Below are 20,126 nucleotides of genomic sequence, written 5' to 3'. Positions count from 1 at the left end.
CCTAACAATCAGCCTAATTAGCCACCAAAAGATGGTTATGCTTAAGACATTCCTCAATAGACCAAGCCAAAAGCAGAACATATAATTGCTGGAAAACAGGCTGGTTTCAAAGCAGGACGTAGCACTATAAAACAGACCTTTATCCTCAGAATCCTCTGCGAAAAATATCTGAAACATCACCAGAACCTCTATCATGTCCTCATTAACGTCAAGAAGCTTTCGACAAGGTATGTCATGCGGCCTTGTGGGCCAGCAGGAGGATATACAACATAGACGCAAAAGGAATCAACACCATAGAAAACATGTATTTTAAGGCGACTAGCGCAGTTCTCGAAACTAGCAACCAAAGTAAAAGTGAAATAGGCGTGCATCCTCTTACCCACTCTCTTCAACATAAAGTGTATCTGGAAAGGATAATGTCCGATGCCTAGGAAGACAACGAGGGCAGCATCAGCGTTAGAATTAGAACACTCACCATCCTGCGCAACGCTGATGATAATATCGATGTCTTAACATCAAAGAGTGGATAGGCATGGATTTTGCGAAGACCCAACAAGGAGTGGAGAACAGGGTAAAATAGAGAGAGTGTCGCAAAGTCATCAGTGGAGCCCCTACTACCAGCCATATATGGGTGCGCATGTTTGATTGTATATGTGCATCTTACTTTTCAATTCCATCACTGTATATTTTGAGAGGGTTCGGAATTCGGCTGCTCCAGTGAAGAATATATCTCTTGGATCCACCCAAGATTACCATAAAATCAGCTGAATCAACTCCTGTTAACTGCTCCTCAGCCCCCGTATCTACCCGCGTCATGATGGGATCTGTTATAGCCTCAATTCTGTCTGGTACCCTCGGACGGATCTAAAATCAGAATGTGACCTCTTTGACTGGGGAACCGCTTGAGATGATACAGACGTTCTCAATAGATGCATGTATAATATACAAGCCACAACATTTCTACCAAACATTGACGTCATATGAAAGTTTCATATTTAGTTTTGTTTTAAGGAATGAAAATGGTGCACTTTTGAAGGTCTATGAGTAGCGTCAAACCTTTTCACTCGAGGTTATAATTGTTAGGAGGTTACGATTTAAAAAAGTTATAAGAAATACATTTGTATTCTGAAAACAAATCCATTATCTTGCTTTCTATTTGACAAAATAATCGCCATGTCATGCATTTCGCTCCATTATCATTTGTTAGCATCAAGACCCATGACAGACTATACTTGTGATGATGTATTGTTTATTATATACATTACCAATTGATAACATACAAATAAATAAAACATTATTGGACATAGAGTCGCAAAATTCAAATATGCTACGAATGATTCTCTCTTGGCAGAAATATCAACTGGATATAATATACCTCGCAGGACAGTATTGAATAAATAAAACGATATCTGATTTAATTAATATTATTGTATTATACCATAATATGCATTTGTTCAAAAATTTACTTTGCGATGGTTTTATTCGTTACCTTTCCATAATCATGTGGACATATCGCCATTTCCCAGTTTACTCTCTTCCTGCATTGGTTTGTAACATAGTAATCAAATGGTTTTACAATCTGATTATTAGCAGCGCCAGAAACAGAGCCGTCCGTATCTTGGAATGTTGCAGCCTTGTCGCCGTCTTCATTTCCGAATCCAACATCCTCCTGGTCTCCATTTATGATCCAGTTTCCTGTAGAATCCTGAGTTGGAAGAAATACAAAAGCAAATACAGTTCTACTTATTGTTGCGTAAACCTTATCAAACAGATATTAGGTGGGTGCACGTTTCTCATGTGCTGGATCTATTTCCGATTTCAAGACTGAAATAGAGAAAAAGAGATGTTGCTTGGGTTTCAACTTATCCTTTTTCTCCCACACGTGCTCTTGCAAAATGTCTTAAGGAGTCATAGGGGACCAAGCATATCTAAATCCTAAAATAAATGAACCATATACAAAACTTAAAATATTTTAAAGTCACACAGGGCTCCTTATATTAGCAATTAGATCTGCAGAGCTTAGTCCCGATATTTCATCTCGTCCCGATTCGATTAATAATTAATTTGACTGACTTAGTTTTTAATCCACTGTTTAATCCAGTCCAAAACTTCTGAAACCGAATAACTGTGACTTTCTATACGTTAATGGTCCCCTCAAAACCTTCTCATCAAACCGATGTATTGATAGCGGACGACTAGTAGTTATTATTAACTGTTATATCAATTACACAGGAAACGGTCACTCGCACTAAATGAGGCGGTCATGTACAATACTTACCCCATCAACAAATGCAAATTTGGCAGCCTTCATGGAATTAACAGTAGAACTGCTAAACCTATTTAGCCTCAGAAATCCTATAGCTCCCATGTTGTAGTAAGGTGTTTTCTTGTATCCCTTAAACCAGATGTTTTCCGCAAATACTGGTCCGTCAGAGTAGATAAATCCTTGCCTTGGACTGGTCCTGCAAGAGAAGTAAGTTTCAAAATAACAAAACTAATTAATACTCAATCACTGTAGTCTACACCTGATTTTCCTACTTTCTTTTATGTGCCGCTGATTTTGTAGTGTGTGTGCGCGGGTGTATGTGTGTGTGTGTGTGTGTGTGTGTTTGGGATGTTTAAGGTAGCTTTCAAAAAATTCAGTCATATCGATACGATGTCTGCAGTGTTGCAGTTTATAGTGATGTCTAGAACTGGGGCGTTATGCCGCAAACATGTAGCATGATACCACACCCAGTCACATTATCATGACACCAGCCGAAATGTCCTAACACTGACCTCTTAATGCTGAACTCCTAACGAAGCAGCTGTGAGTATAATTTTATAAGTCTTTGGTATGACTCGGCCGGGGTTTGAACCCACGACCTTACGCATCCAAGGCAGATGCTCTAACCACTATGCCACCGGAGCTGTGTCGCTGTTTTTTGTGTAGCATTATATATGAACTTATGAAAACACTGCATGATAGCTTTGGTTTAGGTTTAGATTAGAAATCGCACATTAAGCAATATTATCATCGATAATATATGCTAGGAAATGAAGGACAATTCAATCGTAGCAATATAAATTAAAGAGTATACGGAATATAAAGAATATTCGTGATTGCTGTGGTACAATCTGGAGTAGAATGATCTCCTTTACTTTTCTGCTCATTGACATATCTTGTCACCTATTGGGTTACCTTATGTGAATTTAAATTTGAATATCCATGCAATGTTTCTTGCCAAAATATCGAGGTTCATGAAAGTAAATAGATTTATAACAAATTGTATTTACCTGATTATGTTAAGATACATAGTAGTTGGCATGTTCCATCTTTCCATATATAATCACAAAAACCAATGGACCCTCATTGTAAAGACAATACTATAGTACTGTCCCTGTTATAGCGTATCGAAGCCATGAATCTCAGCAAGTTGCTTGAATTTTGTATATTATTTCAAGATAATAATTTCTCTTAATTTAACAGCATTTATATTGACAACTTTTGAAAATGCAATTTCACACTGTTAATAAGCTTACTTTTCTATTCTTATATAATAATACTCAGCCGCACCATGAAACAATCGTCAGAATACAATGCCATAACTGATAATGTATGTCTAAACACGAGAGGGGAGCATTGTATAACCAGTTTGAATAATTGAATAGCACAATGATCGACGCAGCAATACAGTACAAGGATTTCACAACGAGACGTGCCGCACAGCGCGACGTTTGCATCAATGTCGATTTTTGAGAGTTATACGTGATTAACAATTTAGAACTTAAATATTATTTCTCCTGACAATTATTCAGAGCAAAAATATGATGCAAACAAACTAAAAGCACTTACAAAGCCCTATCCGTTGGTACTGATCGGTGGTATTTGACTGTCTTTCCATTGAAAGTAAATATAGCTGGTTCACCAATATTGCCGGATTCGCCGATGAAAACACTGTCTTTTATGAACTGTTCTTTCGGACTTGATCTAAACCAAAACAAGAAGCGATTGTGATGTTTTAATATTTCCGTAGTGAATGGTTCCTGACATGATATAATCGATAACCTGTTGTTTATGATATGTCTAGGATATGACGAAAATTAATTTGGTGTTTGCAAAGTCTCCAGTAAATAACAAGCATTGCAGCATACCGTATTTCTTCTTTTTTTCTGGGTCGCTGCCCTATTCATTGTGATTCAAAACAGCTGGACTTTAACCCTAAGAATATCTTAATGTTTTGTCTTTATGTCACACATGCTGTAATGTAGCTATACGTCATGGAAATTATTTGCTTTTCATTTCACAGTTTAGAACTCACACTTTCTGTCATTATTAACCATGCACATAAATCACCTGTGAATTATCGAATAATTGTATGCTTCTCAAAAAATGTAATTAGAAATGAAGAGCTTTAGAAAAGTATGTGTCTCACCTGGCATATGTCAAACCTCTAAGACCGCCCAGAAGCCTGGAAATAAAATGTTCAGAGAGATATATTTGTGAAATGATAAAATCTCTTTTTCGTCTTGATATACCACAAACAGGAAGAAATAAATATACATTAAAGGTAAAACGATTTACACGAACACGATGAACGAGAGAGAGAGAGAGAGATTTATTTTCCTACGTTAATGCCGGATTTATTCCATCGTGTGGTACCAAAATAATGATATGTTATCGTGAGGCTATTTGTTTGGTATAAAGGATGAACTATTTCCGGTATTAACGTAGGAACATAATATGTTCTTCTTGTTATATGCCAACTTCCTCCAGAATCGAAGTTTAGAAGATTAAACTAAATCTTCGGTCGAACGCACTCACACCCAACGCTTTTGTTCGTAGCTTCACCTTACATTCATAGTCTGAAAATATAAGTATAAGTGACTTGAGAAAGCGGTAGGATTGGGTTGACATAATCTGCCACAGTAAATTACATTTTGTCCATTTTATAAGCAATTTAAATCTATCTGAAAACATTGCACGTGTGGTTCAGTGCAAATGAGTGGAGTTCTCGTTGTTATTCTTGTTTTTGTTGGTTTTTGCTGTTGTAAGGTTTAACGCCATTTTTCAGCGCAAGATAGGCTATACATGGCGCCCAATATTAATAAGGGAGGAAGAACCCGGGAAACCCCCTGAAAGAACCATCGAGAAGCTACTGGCAAGCTTTCTCACATACACACATTGACCGAACCCGAGATACGAATCCAAGCAGACATATGTGAGATGGCTGTGATCGATAACGGTGAGCGCCTGGTCAGATTTCTTTATCAAAGATTAATTTCCATGCCTGAGATGTAAGGCAATATCTATCTATTTCTCCTGGCATGCAGGTTACTCTTTTATTTAGTTTTTGCAGGAGCAACTTTCGAAGGCACCCACAATCAAGATGGGAAAAGTTATTATAAGGGCATATTTGTTACATGCGAAAATATAGGAACGATAATATATACACATGATTTCGCAACACAAAATGGAAGACGAACACTTACGATGAATTAGACATTTCAAACCAGCCACCACGAATCCATGCATTCTGGTTCCAGTTGTTGTAAGCTAGAAAAAGACAACCGTAAACATCTTTCACGTCATTGCCCAGTCATGCATGATACAAGTAAAATAATTCTTCTGAATTTGTTTAGTCACACAAATTATCTTTCTTTGTAAGGGTTTCATATTTCTATCGTATCACAGGTTCCGAAAATACTCAAAATATGTTTTAATACAATTATCTCTGATATCGTTAGCGTAATAGGTGGAGCAATCTCAGCAAGTATATTTCATCCAAAAGCAAATGAAATGAAGGCTGCATTGACATAGGTAAGTGTAAACATTGTTTTGAAAAGAAAATACCATCCACATAATTAGTATTCTGAAAGACTTTGAACACATACAGGATCCTTTTCTTTCCTTTTTCATGGCTCACAACCCCAAATGGAGTTCCGAAACCAGGAAAGAAAAGGAATCTAACTGGATACCCCGCCTTAGAACATTTAAACCAAGTTAAACCAAGAAGACTAGAAAAAGACAGCCATTCACAACTAAAGTTACCTTTATCCAGCCGGCATGTTCGCTTTTCCATAATTCTCTAAATTTCCTTATTAGTCACCCAATAATCTATAGTTAAAACGATATCAATGAAATATCCGGGGTATAATTTACATAACAGATGACGCTATGGCTCATCGGTTTCTAGGTCAATATAAAATATATTTCAGCATCCGCAACAAGTCATAGTCATGTAAAGTTTACAAAGACAACGGTTTGTCTGTTTTATTTGATTATTTTGTCCATGTTTTGTATTTGCCTTTGAAAAAGACTCATTAAGAGTCGAAAGCGCATAGGCCAGCTAGATACTAGTTTTCTACTGTTCGTGGTCAGTTTCTTATATATATATATATATATATATATATATATATATATATATATATATATATATATATATATAATACTACAAACATTTCAGCTCATTTATATATGTTTCACTTCCTCTATTCTACTTTCCATATTTAGAATTTACGTTTGTATGTCATTGACCCCTTTACCTGTTAAACCAATCAATTTCACTTTCTTAGCTGGTGATCTGCTGTTGGTTGGATCTTCCAGTGGATGATAGTCATTGCAGCAGTCTATTTGTCCATCAGGTGTTAATTTGTTGTCGATGAATAAACCCTAAATAGATATAAAACATTTAGCATGCTTGTACTGTTAGAATACAGTTCAAAACTAAATTATAATGTGTCAAAACACACGGAGCAGCAGTAAATTCACTAAACAGTGCTACCTTCTGCATGTGATAAATCCTTTACCAAAGTAATGTAACATTCTCCAGGGTTGTCAACAAATGTCACATACTCGACTCATGAGTAATGGATTCTGATAAAGAAAGCATATGTTACCGAAAATGCATTCTTATCAGTTTCCTTCTTTACCGATTATATCAATTCCCGTCCATATTTTCCAAAAAACTAATTACTTTAATTAAAACATACAAATATGGTGCTCCCATCATTGTATTTGTCAAAGAGTAAGTGCATGCAATTCTGAATGTTTCAATGCTTATGTCTTTTTCAGGTATTAAACTAAATGAATTCGTTATTAAATAACATAATACAATCCAGGTTTTGTTTTTGTAAAGTACTTACAGATTCATATCCGTGTACTACGTTGTTTTCGAATAAGGAAATAGCTGTGCGGCGAGCTTCCCCTGGTGCCATAAAGTTTTCCGTAGCCGATGGACCTAGAGGTGACTCTGGATAAATGTACCAAATTCCTTTCCCCTGAATTGATGAAAATCATGCTTATCAAAATTGTGGTGAAATAAAATGTGTATTCACAAAATTCATTAGACCAATAAGACTTAAAACACCCAAAAGAATCGAATCATCTTGGTTTAGGTTAGGAATAAAAACCGGCCTTCTTGCAGGAAGCAACTTGAACATTTTTGTAAAGCTACGTTTGTATGATTTTAACCATTTTGTAAGTTAACTAATCAGTTGTGTGCGTTGTAGGATGAACTTTCTTTTCATAAAATGAGTTGCTCCTGATTTTACAAACTGTATTCAAAAGAATGAAATTCGTGCTAAACACGTGGACAAAACAACATACCTCGCCACCAGCACCAGCATTGTTTTTTAGGTAATTCAGAGGATTGGTCATCCAGTAGGATGTAGGGTCACTACAAAAAGATCAGAAATTGAAATTTGTTCATTTATGTAAGAAAATGTATCTTTATTTTCAATGTCTTGTCTGAAAGAAAAATAATTAAAGAAAAAAGAATCCTAACAAATCATTGTATAATTCAAATGCAAAATTTGCAAAAGATAACCACAAACTCACTGAATTGTTGCAATAGTTTTATGAATATAAGATAACTTAGCACAATTTTTTTTATTAATGTTTGAAACATTTTGGCACATTTGTTCACAATGCGTATGTATTTAAAATTAAAAACAAAAGCTACCTTTTTCAGTAACACAGTAGAAGATTCCAAACTAAAGCTACACGTTTAACTCTGAGGATGCACTTTGTGTTATTCATTACGACATAACAAGTTTATTATAATATAGTCTAATAAACTTACCTATCAGATGGGATGAGCTTTGCCTTCAAGGTTCCAAGAGCCAAATTCCCATCCAATGTATTATACTTTTCCCCACCGTCCTCCAGAAAGTAAGAGTGCCCAAGAGAACGATAGCAAACATTGTCCTTGACCTATAATATAATTAATATAACTCATTAATATTTATATACAGACAGGGTCAGCAGCAGAATAACGTGACATGACTTGATAGAGATCATTTTAAAAATGACATTAACGACAGGAGGAAAATGCCCAGCGTGTAAATTAACCAAAATATTTCTTCACAGAGGAAGCATTTTATTTTGAGAGGCTTTAGCGATTGAAATAAGATGTATAGCATATTATGAATAAATACGTTTATATAACAAAAGTTAAAATACCAATGTAGATGTCATAAAGAGCGGCCATGGTACATAAAACTAATATAACGAACATTTTAGGGACGTTAGAAATCATGCCGTGTGAAGCGGAATTCACAATGGATTTTTCCCCCATGAAAATGTGAGAATTTACCGGCAATTTGCTGGGATTTCATCTCTGCCATTTGATAGTATGTATGATAATGGGTCATTTGATCTTTTGTTCAATGGGTATAAATGTTCTCTTCTTTAACGAAGTTTTTGACGCTTTGAATACTTTGAAATCACCAACACATAAGGTAACATTCGGTCCATTTCGCTTTATATTATCGATCGTCTATAAATCAACTCCTAATTCAGTTCTATTTTAAGATAACAAACTTTACATCATATCACACGAACTGACGCGCAATTCAATTCAGGCATGCTATCAATGCAAAAACCCAGCAGTTGTTCGATTTGTTTCAACGGAACCATTTCCGTTTGTGTGACACAAATTAATTAGCAATATGAGATGTTTCGCAGGAGTCGGGTTTGTTACCAGGGTACCAAATCATTGAATATCCAGAAGACCCAAGGGAAACGCCACAAATTATAGTTAAAACAGGAGTTTTGCTTTTAGCCATTTAGTTGTAAATAAATTTTATTTATACTGTATATAGTACACATTTTAATGTGATCGTCTCTGGAAGCAAAGGTTTGATCTGCCTACTCAGTTGCTTTATTAATTAATAGATAGCTATAAGATGAACTATTTGCGATGTGATAATTTATTTAATAATTCCAAAGTACTACCGATGGATCAGTTCGCATAAAAACTAAAATCTAGGTTATTGTTTGCATAATCAAAATGGAGACTTTGCAAGTTGCACAGTAATCTGACTATCTTTCAAAAATTCAAATGCACAAATTAGTTTTTATTTCCATCAATGAGACCTAACTACTTAATATTCGCGTATAAAATTGGTATCGTGATATATATACAATACAAATGTCCTGATACTGTCACCATATACTCAAAAAGTGAAGGTTTGTGTTGGAAAGTTTTCTGTCATTTGCATGGAGGGCGGGTCCGCTAAAAACAACGGAACAGTCTTTTACGAGTGGAATTTTGTTTTAGACTGAAACGGGTTCATTTCTACATGCAATGAGCGTTCTGTACAAACATGATGCTTTTACCAATACAAGTCCTGGACTGGATAAGATCAATCAACACATAACCGAGTCTAAACCTGAATTTTAGAATCCTGAACCTGTCACAGATTTCACCTACAGAACATAAATAGAGGTTTAAACAAATATTTACGCATTTACGCCGAAGTTTAAAACTGGCTTAAATTTTAGACATTAACTAAATTTTGAGTCTGGACAAAATTTAAGACTTATTTTGACGAAATATAAGTCTGATCAGAAGACATTTAAGTCTGATCAGAATAAATTTAAGTTTAATCAGAAGAAATGTAAGTTTGATCAGAAGAAATATAAGTTTGATCTCAAATGAACCAAACATTCTGAACTCCACAAACAGACTAAACTTTAAGACTAAATTTAGTGACATTTGAATCTGCTTAGGCGGAAAGTCAGATCTAAGTCACAAGAACAGCTAGAACTGAGCAATATATCTAACTGATTTTTAGGCGTAACTTACAATTTCCGAAATCAAACGATTGGACATGACTTTAAAATTTGCGTTGTTGAAATTTTGATCCAGTTATTCAGTCTAATTTTCAATTTTAAAGTGACATTGTTGCTAAGAAGCATGATTTCGACGACCATTTAAACAAAGCTGAGAAACAATATGATTCTAAGTAATTACAGATAATAGCTAAAATAATGTTCCTGTTATCCCAAAAGGTCTTGTAAATAACATATTCGCAAGTTTTGGTATTCAAGGGGTTAGCATGAGAATTGTGACGTCTAGAAATTGTAGAGTCTAAACGATTACGGTGTGAGGGAAATACCCATCTAATATTTTGGAAGTAATAAATATGACATATAAAGAAGTTTCACTTTTATTTGACAAAATGATATCTCTTACCAATACACCGTGAGTTCCATGGATAGTTACACATCTAGCAAAGGTATGGTGTATACTGTTCTCCTTGACGTAAGGTCTGTTGGTGTAATTTCTCGTGTCTTTGCACATATGGAAGTGAACGGGATATGAACCTGGAAGGAACGCGAATTAAAATATTTAAATGTATATCAGTCACATGTCTTGATCCAATTTATGTCAGTAATTTTATGGCTTGACCGTCTCAATGCTCATACAAAACAAACGTCTCATCATTAGTATAATCAATAAAAGCATCGAGTTAACTAAAGCTAGAAGAAAGACAGAATAAAGAAAAGCGCAACTCAGAATATTACAAATGCAATTGGTAAATTTAATGATGATGTTTTAAGGAATCCTCTCTGACATATCTTGTGGAAATTACATGCAGAAGATTCATGTATGATTTTCTGAACTTTAATGCATTGCTATTATTTGTATTTTGTCTTTTTGTTTTAAATTTTCGACAAAAGCCATAGACATCACAAGTAATCCTATATGGCTATTGGGAAAAAAGACAAGAAACGCATTCTTGAAAACTTCGTTAAATGTACGGATATAATCATAGCCGGTGTAAAGTTAAGAATAATTTCTTATTTCCTTAAAACATGCTATTACAAAAGCAGTATGATAGATTGATCAGAGAGATAATGATAATATTTTCCTTAATTATGTATTTATTGTGAACAAACACGGCTTTAAGCACGCATACCCAAATCGGTCTGTTGTCCCATGTGATACAGTTCAGTTCCTTCTACTCTCCCATTCTTAAAACCGTATAAAAACTGAAATGAAACCAAAGTACATGCATGTATATGTCTAAACTATATATAGCAGCAGAATTCCACCTTCTACGAGGAAAATGAATGATTATGGATTTATTAATGACGTAATGTCAAGGAAGAATATATTGTTAATGACATATATGTTTATGGTAAATATGTACAAGGCCACATTTTATGGTCAAAATGAATCTAGCGTTAATTCCTGGCAATAAGCTGAATGTATCACATTTATTGACAAGTATTATGTACATATGCTGAAATTGTATATGATATAAATTCGGCTTGTACCTTGATGTGTCCCCCAAACGTGTCATAGTTGAAGTTGCTGCACTTTCCTGGACTATTGGCATCATTGACGTAACAACTAGCCTCCATTTTGCCCTCAAAAATAATGTTTCTGCTCAACAGCGCCACCTCTGCTCTCATGTCTACTACTCCATCTTCTACCCCGCCCCAGTGAGTGTAACGGGGTGGTACTGGTAATGCGAAGAAATCAACCATTTAATAATGTATGTAGAAGATTCCGCACGAGCACCACCACTGTCTCCTATTTTTGTACAGACCTAGTATCCACCCTGCTTACTATAAAATGCAAAACTATGAAGACGAAAGTGTTGACATGCACTGAAAGTGTATCACTTTTTTCTTATTAAAGCTGTTCGGCATTGGCGCGCAGTTGTTTTCCTTAAATAATATTTGTAAACAGTGATAGACACTAACACCGTCTATAAAGGTGTGAGTAATACTTCAGTCAGAGATAAACATCGTGTCCAATGTATTTTCGTACGTTTATTACCTTTAAAGGTGTATTATAGAACACAAAAAAACACAACAAAAAACAACGTGTATCTCTACCTTGTCAATTGCTAGTTAGATTTCTATTGCAACTATTTACAATTATGTACAGTGCACGATGATATTGTTTATAATTATCAAAAGCGTAAAGGTTTACTTACAGTCTATCCTGACTTGCTTGTTGCTACATGAAGAACATTCTATTATTGTCCCCTCTTCCGCCTGGTTCCAATCATAATCAGTGGAGGAAATAACGACCTTGTCCCCTTTAATAAGATGGGATGAGATCTAAAGTACACGCTCATTCATTATTATTATTATTATTATTATTCCTCCAGACAGGCTAATAGATTGTGTATGCCATCATATCAATATGCAAAGAGGAATTCTACAAATTCTTTCTTTATATTCACTTAGCATCCATTTACCTTAAATCTTATGGCACATCTTACCTTTGAACTAAGCATGATGTCCTTCTATTCGAACCTCTATGATTATTTCTACGTCCTAATACTTACTGAGCTGAGCTAGGTAAAACTATTGATAACTAATGGTTTATTACAGCTCTATGCTGCTAAGGAGCTTGCTGTTGATGTCTGGTGTATTTAAATTTTAGAGTGGTTTTGAGTCCATGTATGCATGTCCTAACAAACAAATTGATTATTACCAATATTCCATGTGGTCACATAATCGATGAGAGTTATTATGGGATAGGCGGCAAAAGTAGTAAAGATGAAAAAATTCTGTTTGGCTTTCCAGGATTCGTCAGTGTCAGTCAAGCTCTCCACAAGAAACTTCAGCCCTTTGTCCCAAAGAGTCAATTCAGCGGAGGCAAGACTTCCTGAGCTGGATGGAGGAGTGATTGTCTCTTTCACCACTACACCAGTGGAAGCTGCAATAGTATAAAATGTTTATGGTCTGGCACGCATACATACATGCACGCACGCACGCACGCTTGCACACACACACACACAAATACATACATACATACATACATACATACATACACAGACATGCAAACAGCAAAGCAGAATGAATCAAAATGGTCATTTGCAAGGAGATAATATTATTAGGATCATGTATAGAGAAGATAAATGACACATATAAACCATTTAATACTATTTCTCTATTGTATTAAGTAAAACAATCACTGATAAACTTTGCTCATTCCTTAGGAGCAATGAATTATAAAAAAGTGCGCGTATTTTTCCAATTCATAATTTAAGTTGCTGTTTGGTATTTGGAAATGTTCCTGAACACGTTATATGAATGCAAATTCAAAGGACTTGTTTGGAATTTTTTGTAGTATTGGGATTTGTATCAAATTTAAGAATGCCTGGGAGTCGTGAAACTAATAATAATTCACTAATGAAATTGAATTTGGCTACAAACATTTCATTTCTGCATGGAGGATGGCTCGATTTATTACAAATTATGTTTATTTTAAAATGTGAAATTTTACTTTTATACACCAAGGCTGCGTATGCATTCATGTTGTTGCTGACTGTCCTCAGCTTGCTTGTGCCTGTCACACTTCCAAAAACTAAAGTTTCAAATGCGTTGTAGATTTCGGTTAAATCATTGGTCAAGATCAAATTCTTTCTCAGCGAGAACAAAAGCACCTCGTTGTTTGCTAATTCTGTGAAAAGAGAAACACACACATATAATAATAACGTCATCGTTCAGATTTAGTTTCACTCAAGATAATCGGAGGCTCTATCTATTCTGTATTAAAACAAGGATTTCATGTACCCAAGGATGAAATGAATAAGCACAATTCTATACTTAATCAAATAAGGATACTCCTTTTGATTTTACATATTTAATTTAAATTCTTTATAACCTAAAATTAGAAGAAAAAAATTGTTTGCAAAGCTTGACGTCGACAGATATTGCTCAAGCGTACCTGTAATCATTTTTCGTAAAGTATCCCGCTTTTTAAGTTCATTCCAAGAGTAAAACCCAAACACTTCAAATTTCTTTTTCACAGGCTGATTTAGGGTATTGATTTCGAAGACGTATGCTACAAGGGCGTCCATCCAACTGTCAGGATCGTTGGGTCCATCCACCTGAATGAGAATGTAAGGATGGATTAATATATATTTATAGAATTTATGTTGGTGTTTGAACAGAGACAAGGAAATCCCAGTCAAAGGGTTATATTTCTGTCTCCCACGAGGCTATGCCACGCGGAGAGATAACTAATGTAACCCCGTGATTGGATTTTCTTGTCTTAGTACAAACACCGACATAGATAGTGTTCCTCACTCATCTTTTTTCAATTAAATTAATGGTACCCGGCATGCTTGCAATATAGCTAGCAAATGCAACACGCATATTATCAATGAGCTAATAGTATAGCCTCTCACGTTATGTAAAGGTCATCAAGTTTTATACTATTTATGAAAATATGAATAATTTTCTAAGTGTAGTCTAGTTGTATATGCCGTTCCTCGTAACAGCAACAAAATCAAGAAAAAAGTCATAATTGTTATGTGTTGGAAGTATTACACAACAAGCGGTTTGGAGAAACGTGCTATAGCTATATCAATACCGCACATTAATATGAATATGTTAATGAGATCAATTAGAAGACCTGTCGACAAAAAGTACATATATTCTACGCATGAGAAAATAGAAACATAAAAACATTTGAGATTATTACTGTATTAATACATTGAATCGATGTATGCCATACTAGAATAACTATACATAATTAATATTTTAAATGGATAATATGTAACTTTCAACAGTGCCAATTTGGAACACGTACTATGGCAGAAAATGGCACCATACTTTGCATTACAAGAGGCCTACTGGATACAGTTTTAATCAAGTGTGTAGTAGCTGAGGAGATTTCAAATTCATGACTTTCTGGGAAATTTATATTTTCTTTCATGGAAATAGCAAAGATGTAGCAATCGCTATTGCAATGACATACTACAAGGAAATCTACTTGTGGAATAGCGTGGGACCTGATGAATTATCAGTCTGGTTGGTAGGTGCAGATGTTGTCATTCGAAATTGCTTTACTGTGTCTGAGTCATCTGGTGTGGAGTGTTGTTGTTGGACAAAGTTGAGAAAACCAGCATGACATAATACATTGATGATTTTGTGCCGGCTTTGCAGAGAGTATGGATTTCTGTAGCCAGCGATGTGTATAGCCTGTGTGCCTCGAACTATATCAAAAAGCTCAACGTCGTGTGTGTATGTGTGTGTGCGTGTCTCAAAATGGTTTGGTTTTGTGTTATTAGAGTTGCAGATACCTTCAATTGCTTTATTAGTGAATTTCGTTATGATATGTATTCGTTGTTTTCGGTTGTTGTAGGTGTTGATGTTGTTAGATTTTATAACAACTCCGTAAGGCACAACAGAAAACAGCAAAGGTATCTTCATTGTAAAAGAATTTCCTATTGCATGAACACCATGACCGAGACGACCGGACTGAGATAACAAAACTGAGATAAGACAAATAAGCTTAGCAGAACAGCTAGATTTCTTTGTCGAATCAGTGAAAAATAGATGGGAAGAAATACAAACACATAACAAAATTAATCGTAAAGATCAAGCTAGATGGATGGAAACGTAGAGATGGCTAAATAAGTAAACTGTTAAATATATTTATATTCTACTTTGATTTATAGATTGTTGAGCATCAGTCAAGGAATAAACATATGCACGTTAAATGCACTTCAGAAAAAACTAATTTACCAGTTAGGAATATTCCTTGGAGGAAGACAATAAATAATTCTAATAATTAGCATGATACTAAACGCTTTGATTGTGAAAGAATATAGGTAAATAAGGCTCTGATGTCAGTTATATTCGGCACTGGGAAGAATAATTTCTTTCCCGTTTTCCGATTATTCTATCAAAACTGACCAGAAATGCATCTGTACATGCACCCAAAGATAAGTTACGATAAAAACAATATTCTGGTAGAGCCAATAGCAGATATAGGTCTATTAGTGGTTTGACTTTGACCCCAACACTGGCTTGTATCTATCATTGAGAAAAGGTCTTTGTCATGCACAATCTTTGCGAAACAAAAGACCAAATATGATCGTCCGACCTCAATTGGTTAAACAGGGTGTAGAATAAAATTGCGTTTCCAAATTACCCATAACAAGGTCAGACTAATCTAATCTACTTCATATCAGGGCTGTATACGGAATAGAATCATAATATACTAATTTTGCAGTAATGAAAAACCAAATAAGATCACCCTCTCTCAGACGGTGTTGAAGACAGTTTGGTTACAAGGTTGCCATTCGGAAGAACGCTTAAATCGCGAATGGACAAGAATGCTACAAGACATTGAAGAAACATCTACTGGATATTTTCAATTGTACACATACGCTATGATCATAAAGAATTCCGTTTGATTTGGAGAGCTTCTGTAGAGTTCCATCCAGTTTAGTCCAGGACAACTTTCTCTTGCCATGAACCTCCAGTGTACCACCGCTCTTCACTAAAATTGACTTTCCGATTTCTGGGAAATCACCGCGCTTTCCTGTCAAAAAACACAGAAAAATGGGTAAATGGGTAAATGAATCGATATTCGTCATTGTTATTCGTCATTGTTGTTATCGGTCCTCTATATCCTGTCCGATATAAGTTCATCTATTCATCTCTTGCACTTGCATTATTTCCTGTTTATTCTCCCCCAACATCTCTTCTAACATCACACTAATACGCAGTTACGTGAAATGCAACCTATCATACAAAAACTATGGTAGATATATTGCCATTAACTTATTTTCATAAACAGCCATTAGTCTGTTAGTCGTAAAAGTAATATACGATGAGACTTTGACGCTTGAACCTATTACGTACATAATTAGCATTTGAAAGTTTCTATACGTTTGCGTCAAAGATTAGATCACACTATTCTATTTTGTCTATCTCATCAATTTATTTCGCCATGCTTCTTCAACTCTTTTGCATCTAATCTAGTATTTATTATTTAGACGTAATATGCAGTAATATCTTAGATATGAATAACACGCAGAACAATTAAATGAATCGATGACATGTTGGGAAATTCAGTTCTTACCGGCAAGTGTTACATGAACGTTTCCTTGATGAAGACAAGATTCACTTCCAATGATGACCTCTCCTGATATCTCTATAAAGTTTACTGTTAGCGTGATATCCACGTTAGGACTGAATACGAGCTTCCCACTAGAGATCACTACAATGCCTGTCAGGGTAAGGGTTGATTCATCTAGGAGTATGCCCGTGTCGATTGTCACATTGGCGCCAACAGCTGGCTGAATAATAATGATAATAATAATAATAATAATAATAATAATAATAATAATAATAATAATAATGATGATAATAATAATAATAACAATAATAATAATAATAATAATAATATGTTGGAAAGCATATATGCTATAGGAGACAGATATATATATATATATATATATATATATATATATATATATATATATATATATATATATATATATATATATATATATATATTGGATGACATCAGTAGCAGATCCACAATGCCTAGATAATTAAAAACGATATTATACATTGATGAGATGATTACACCGGTCAACAATGGAAAATTATCACAATATGTCCGATGTTCGCTTGATATACCCCAGGCTCACGAAGGATAGAAATATATCGATCCGTTTTGTAAATTTCATTTGCTCATGGCATTCTTGTTTCTTTATTTTCTACATAAGTAGTAATAGGTGATACCCTACGGACAAAGGGACTTCTATGTTAAATTTACGTGGTTGTACCCTACCTACAATGGGAATTTAACATGAGGAATTTTAACATTGGATGTATAGGGACAATGGATTGGGACTGTCTAGGGTCAAAAATGTTGGGACTGTCTGGCATCAAAAATAGTGGGTTTGTATAGGGACAATAGGAATGATGACGTCACGGTGGCAAGAATGTTAAATTCCCATTGTCCGTAGGGTACAACCCCACCCAAATTTAACATAGAAGTCCACTTGTTCGAAGGGTATTACTACTTACCTCTCTTGTTATTAGTGTTCAAGACTAAATAGTCACGATCTCTTCAGAAAGGAAAGTCTGCATGAACATTGAAATATTTCACAATGGCGAGGTCACAATATCAAGTGATTAAATAACAGGCTTAATCTCACTTGCTCGGCAGCTCTGATGGGTGCTAAGCATATACAATTTCCATTTTGCAATACGCTAAGAAAATATCTCCTGGCAACACCTAATAATTACCTTTAGCTGCAATGAAAACTAACGCCTAGTATTAATAATGTAGGGCAGCCACCCTAAGTGTTACAGATTTCCCTTAGCATGCGAGAAAAGACACAACCGAAATATTTCATACGTCTAATACAGATTTATACACAGATGTGACTTCAGACTACAAAATAGGATCCCGCTGTCAAACGTTATATCGAGTCAGGTATCTTACTACAAAGTTAGCAAATAAAAATAACTTGAATACAATTGTTATATGGTATAAAGAAATTGGCAAAGTACGTAAATGTTAATAATCATTCGGTTTGCGAATAGTTAGTCAGATCCTTCAATCTATCTGTCTTATTTTAAAATTAATTGCAGACTGGTAAATGTGAAAATGTGAAAAAAAACTTGTTTCTATTGATCTTGTTTTCAGGTAGATTTCTGATAGTTTTCACACATTGCTACAACCATCATCATCATCCTCATCGTCGTCGTCGTCATCATCATCTCATTCATAATATCGTGTTCTTTTCGTAATAACGTATACCATGTATGTTCAGATGTTGCAATGATGTTCACATCTATTTCTTAATATCTGAAGCCTCTTGTGAGTAAGGTTTCTGATTTTGTTTTATTTTTGTTTTCCATTTCCCGTCGATTTTATTTATCTTGCCATCTCTTATAGATGTAAACGGGTTCGCCACTTATCACGTTTGAATACCTATCTGAAATCTCCTTACCAAACTGCCTTTATTGAATGTATGTATGCATTATAGCGAACATAATTGTTTGTAGCCAATAAAAGTGGTACGGTCATTGAAGAATAATGGTGTTGAAGACATACTAGTGGTGGTGGTGGTAGTGGTATCCCTGCTCTTTGCACAAAAATTATAAATTCTCTTCTTCATATTTAAAATATGTAAACCAAAAACCAACCAAACCAAACAAAATGGATTCTAAATCTGCTTCCCCTTCGGGGTCGATAGCTACCGCATTTTGTTAGATAACACCTATGCTCGCTGCATATATAACCAAATTGAAACAACAATACAACCACCATAGTCGATTAAATGTAATACTGTGAACGCAGACATGTTTGGAATTGTAAATGATCATAGGAATAAAATGTTTCTGATAATTAATTGTCCAATAAAACACATATTTTGATGTTTTAAGACTTTATTTACACCGTTTAAAGGCATTTGGATTAAACGATGTTAAAAATGCAATCAAATAACAAAAAGAAAAATAGAAAAGACAACATTACCTTTCCTGAAGACCACGTTGTCGGATCTGACCATAATTTAAGAGATGCATCTTCATGTGGACAAGTGGCTACAGCGGCCGTTTGTTCATGTGCTACTAATAGCAGGAACAACGCCAATATATGGAACGAGATACGACATAATGCCATCATCAGCGTTCGGTAGTATTTTGCTAGATAAGGTTAAGGTGCTTGTATTTATACTGAAGTTTCCGATCGCTATTTGTGTGCTTTGCCACGTGTCTGATGACATCATGTTTCGCTTTCTTTCATACTCAGCTAATAACAATGTCATACAAATATTGGGTCCGGGTACTGATGTACCGTTCTGATGCACACGTGTATCAGACGTAATCACCTCGGGCGATTCGTTCAATTTAGTTTAATTATACTTAACAAGAAAGCGTTATGGGCTAAATAAGTTAGCCTAGATACGTGACATACGACTACTAGGTCAAGTTTCGTCTGGCTGATGCTTCATACATTTCCCTGATAAACATTTGTTGTTCTAGCAATCAGTGAGGAGGGTTTCAGGGGCGTACAATAGCGATTTTATTAGTGTCTTATACCGATTAAGGTGTGTACGATATTTTATGGTTTTGT

At 35.0% G+C, this 20,126-nt stretch overlaps 1 protein-coding gene across 1 annotated transcript; it reads right to left on the bottom strand.

Annotated features, from left to right (window-relative positions):
• Nucleotides 1-583: 583 nt before the first annotated feature.
• On the bottom strand, nucleotides 584-17,328 carry LOC149771928 (cell surface hyaluronidase-like; the record flags this gene model as incomplete). Its single annotated transcript, XM_089948079.1, has 14 exons — nucleotides 584-864; nucleotides 1,490-1,705; nucleotides 2,279-2,462; nucleotides 5,473-5,536; nucleotides 6,526-6,652; nucleotides 7,589-7,658; nucleotides 8,064-8,194; nucleotides 10,461-10,591; nucleotides 11,188-11,260; nucleotides 11,549-11,736; nucleotides 12,723-12,947; nucleotides 13,962-14,124; nucleotides 16,414-16,568; nucleotides 17,112-17,328. Coding segments are annotated over 14 exons (2,148 nt in total), but the record flags the coding sequence as incomplete, so codon positions are not given.
• Between the last annotated feature and the right edge of the window lie 2,798 nt (nucleotides 17,329-20,126).

This window comes from Sinohyriopsis cumingii, unplaced genomic scaffold (assembly GCF_028554795.1).
Source record: "Sinohyriopsis cumingii isolate HCF-2022 unplaced genomic scaffold, ASM2855479v2 utg001574l, whole genome shotgun sequence".
In the NCBI taxonomy this organism is placed as follows: Eukaryota; Metazoa; Mollusca; class Bivalvia; order Unionida; family Unionidae; genus Sinohyriopsis; species Sinohyriopsis cumingii.
Note: the sequence above shows the minus strand (reverse complement) of the source record. Positions and strands in the feature narration are given on the sequence as shown.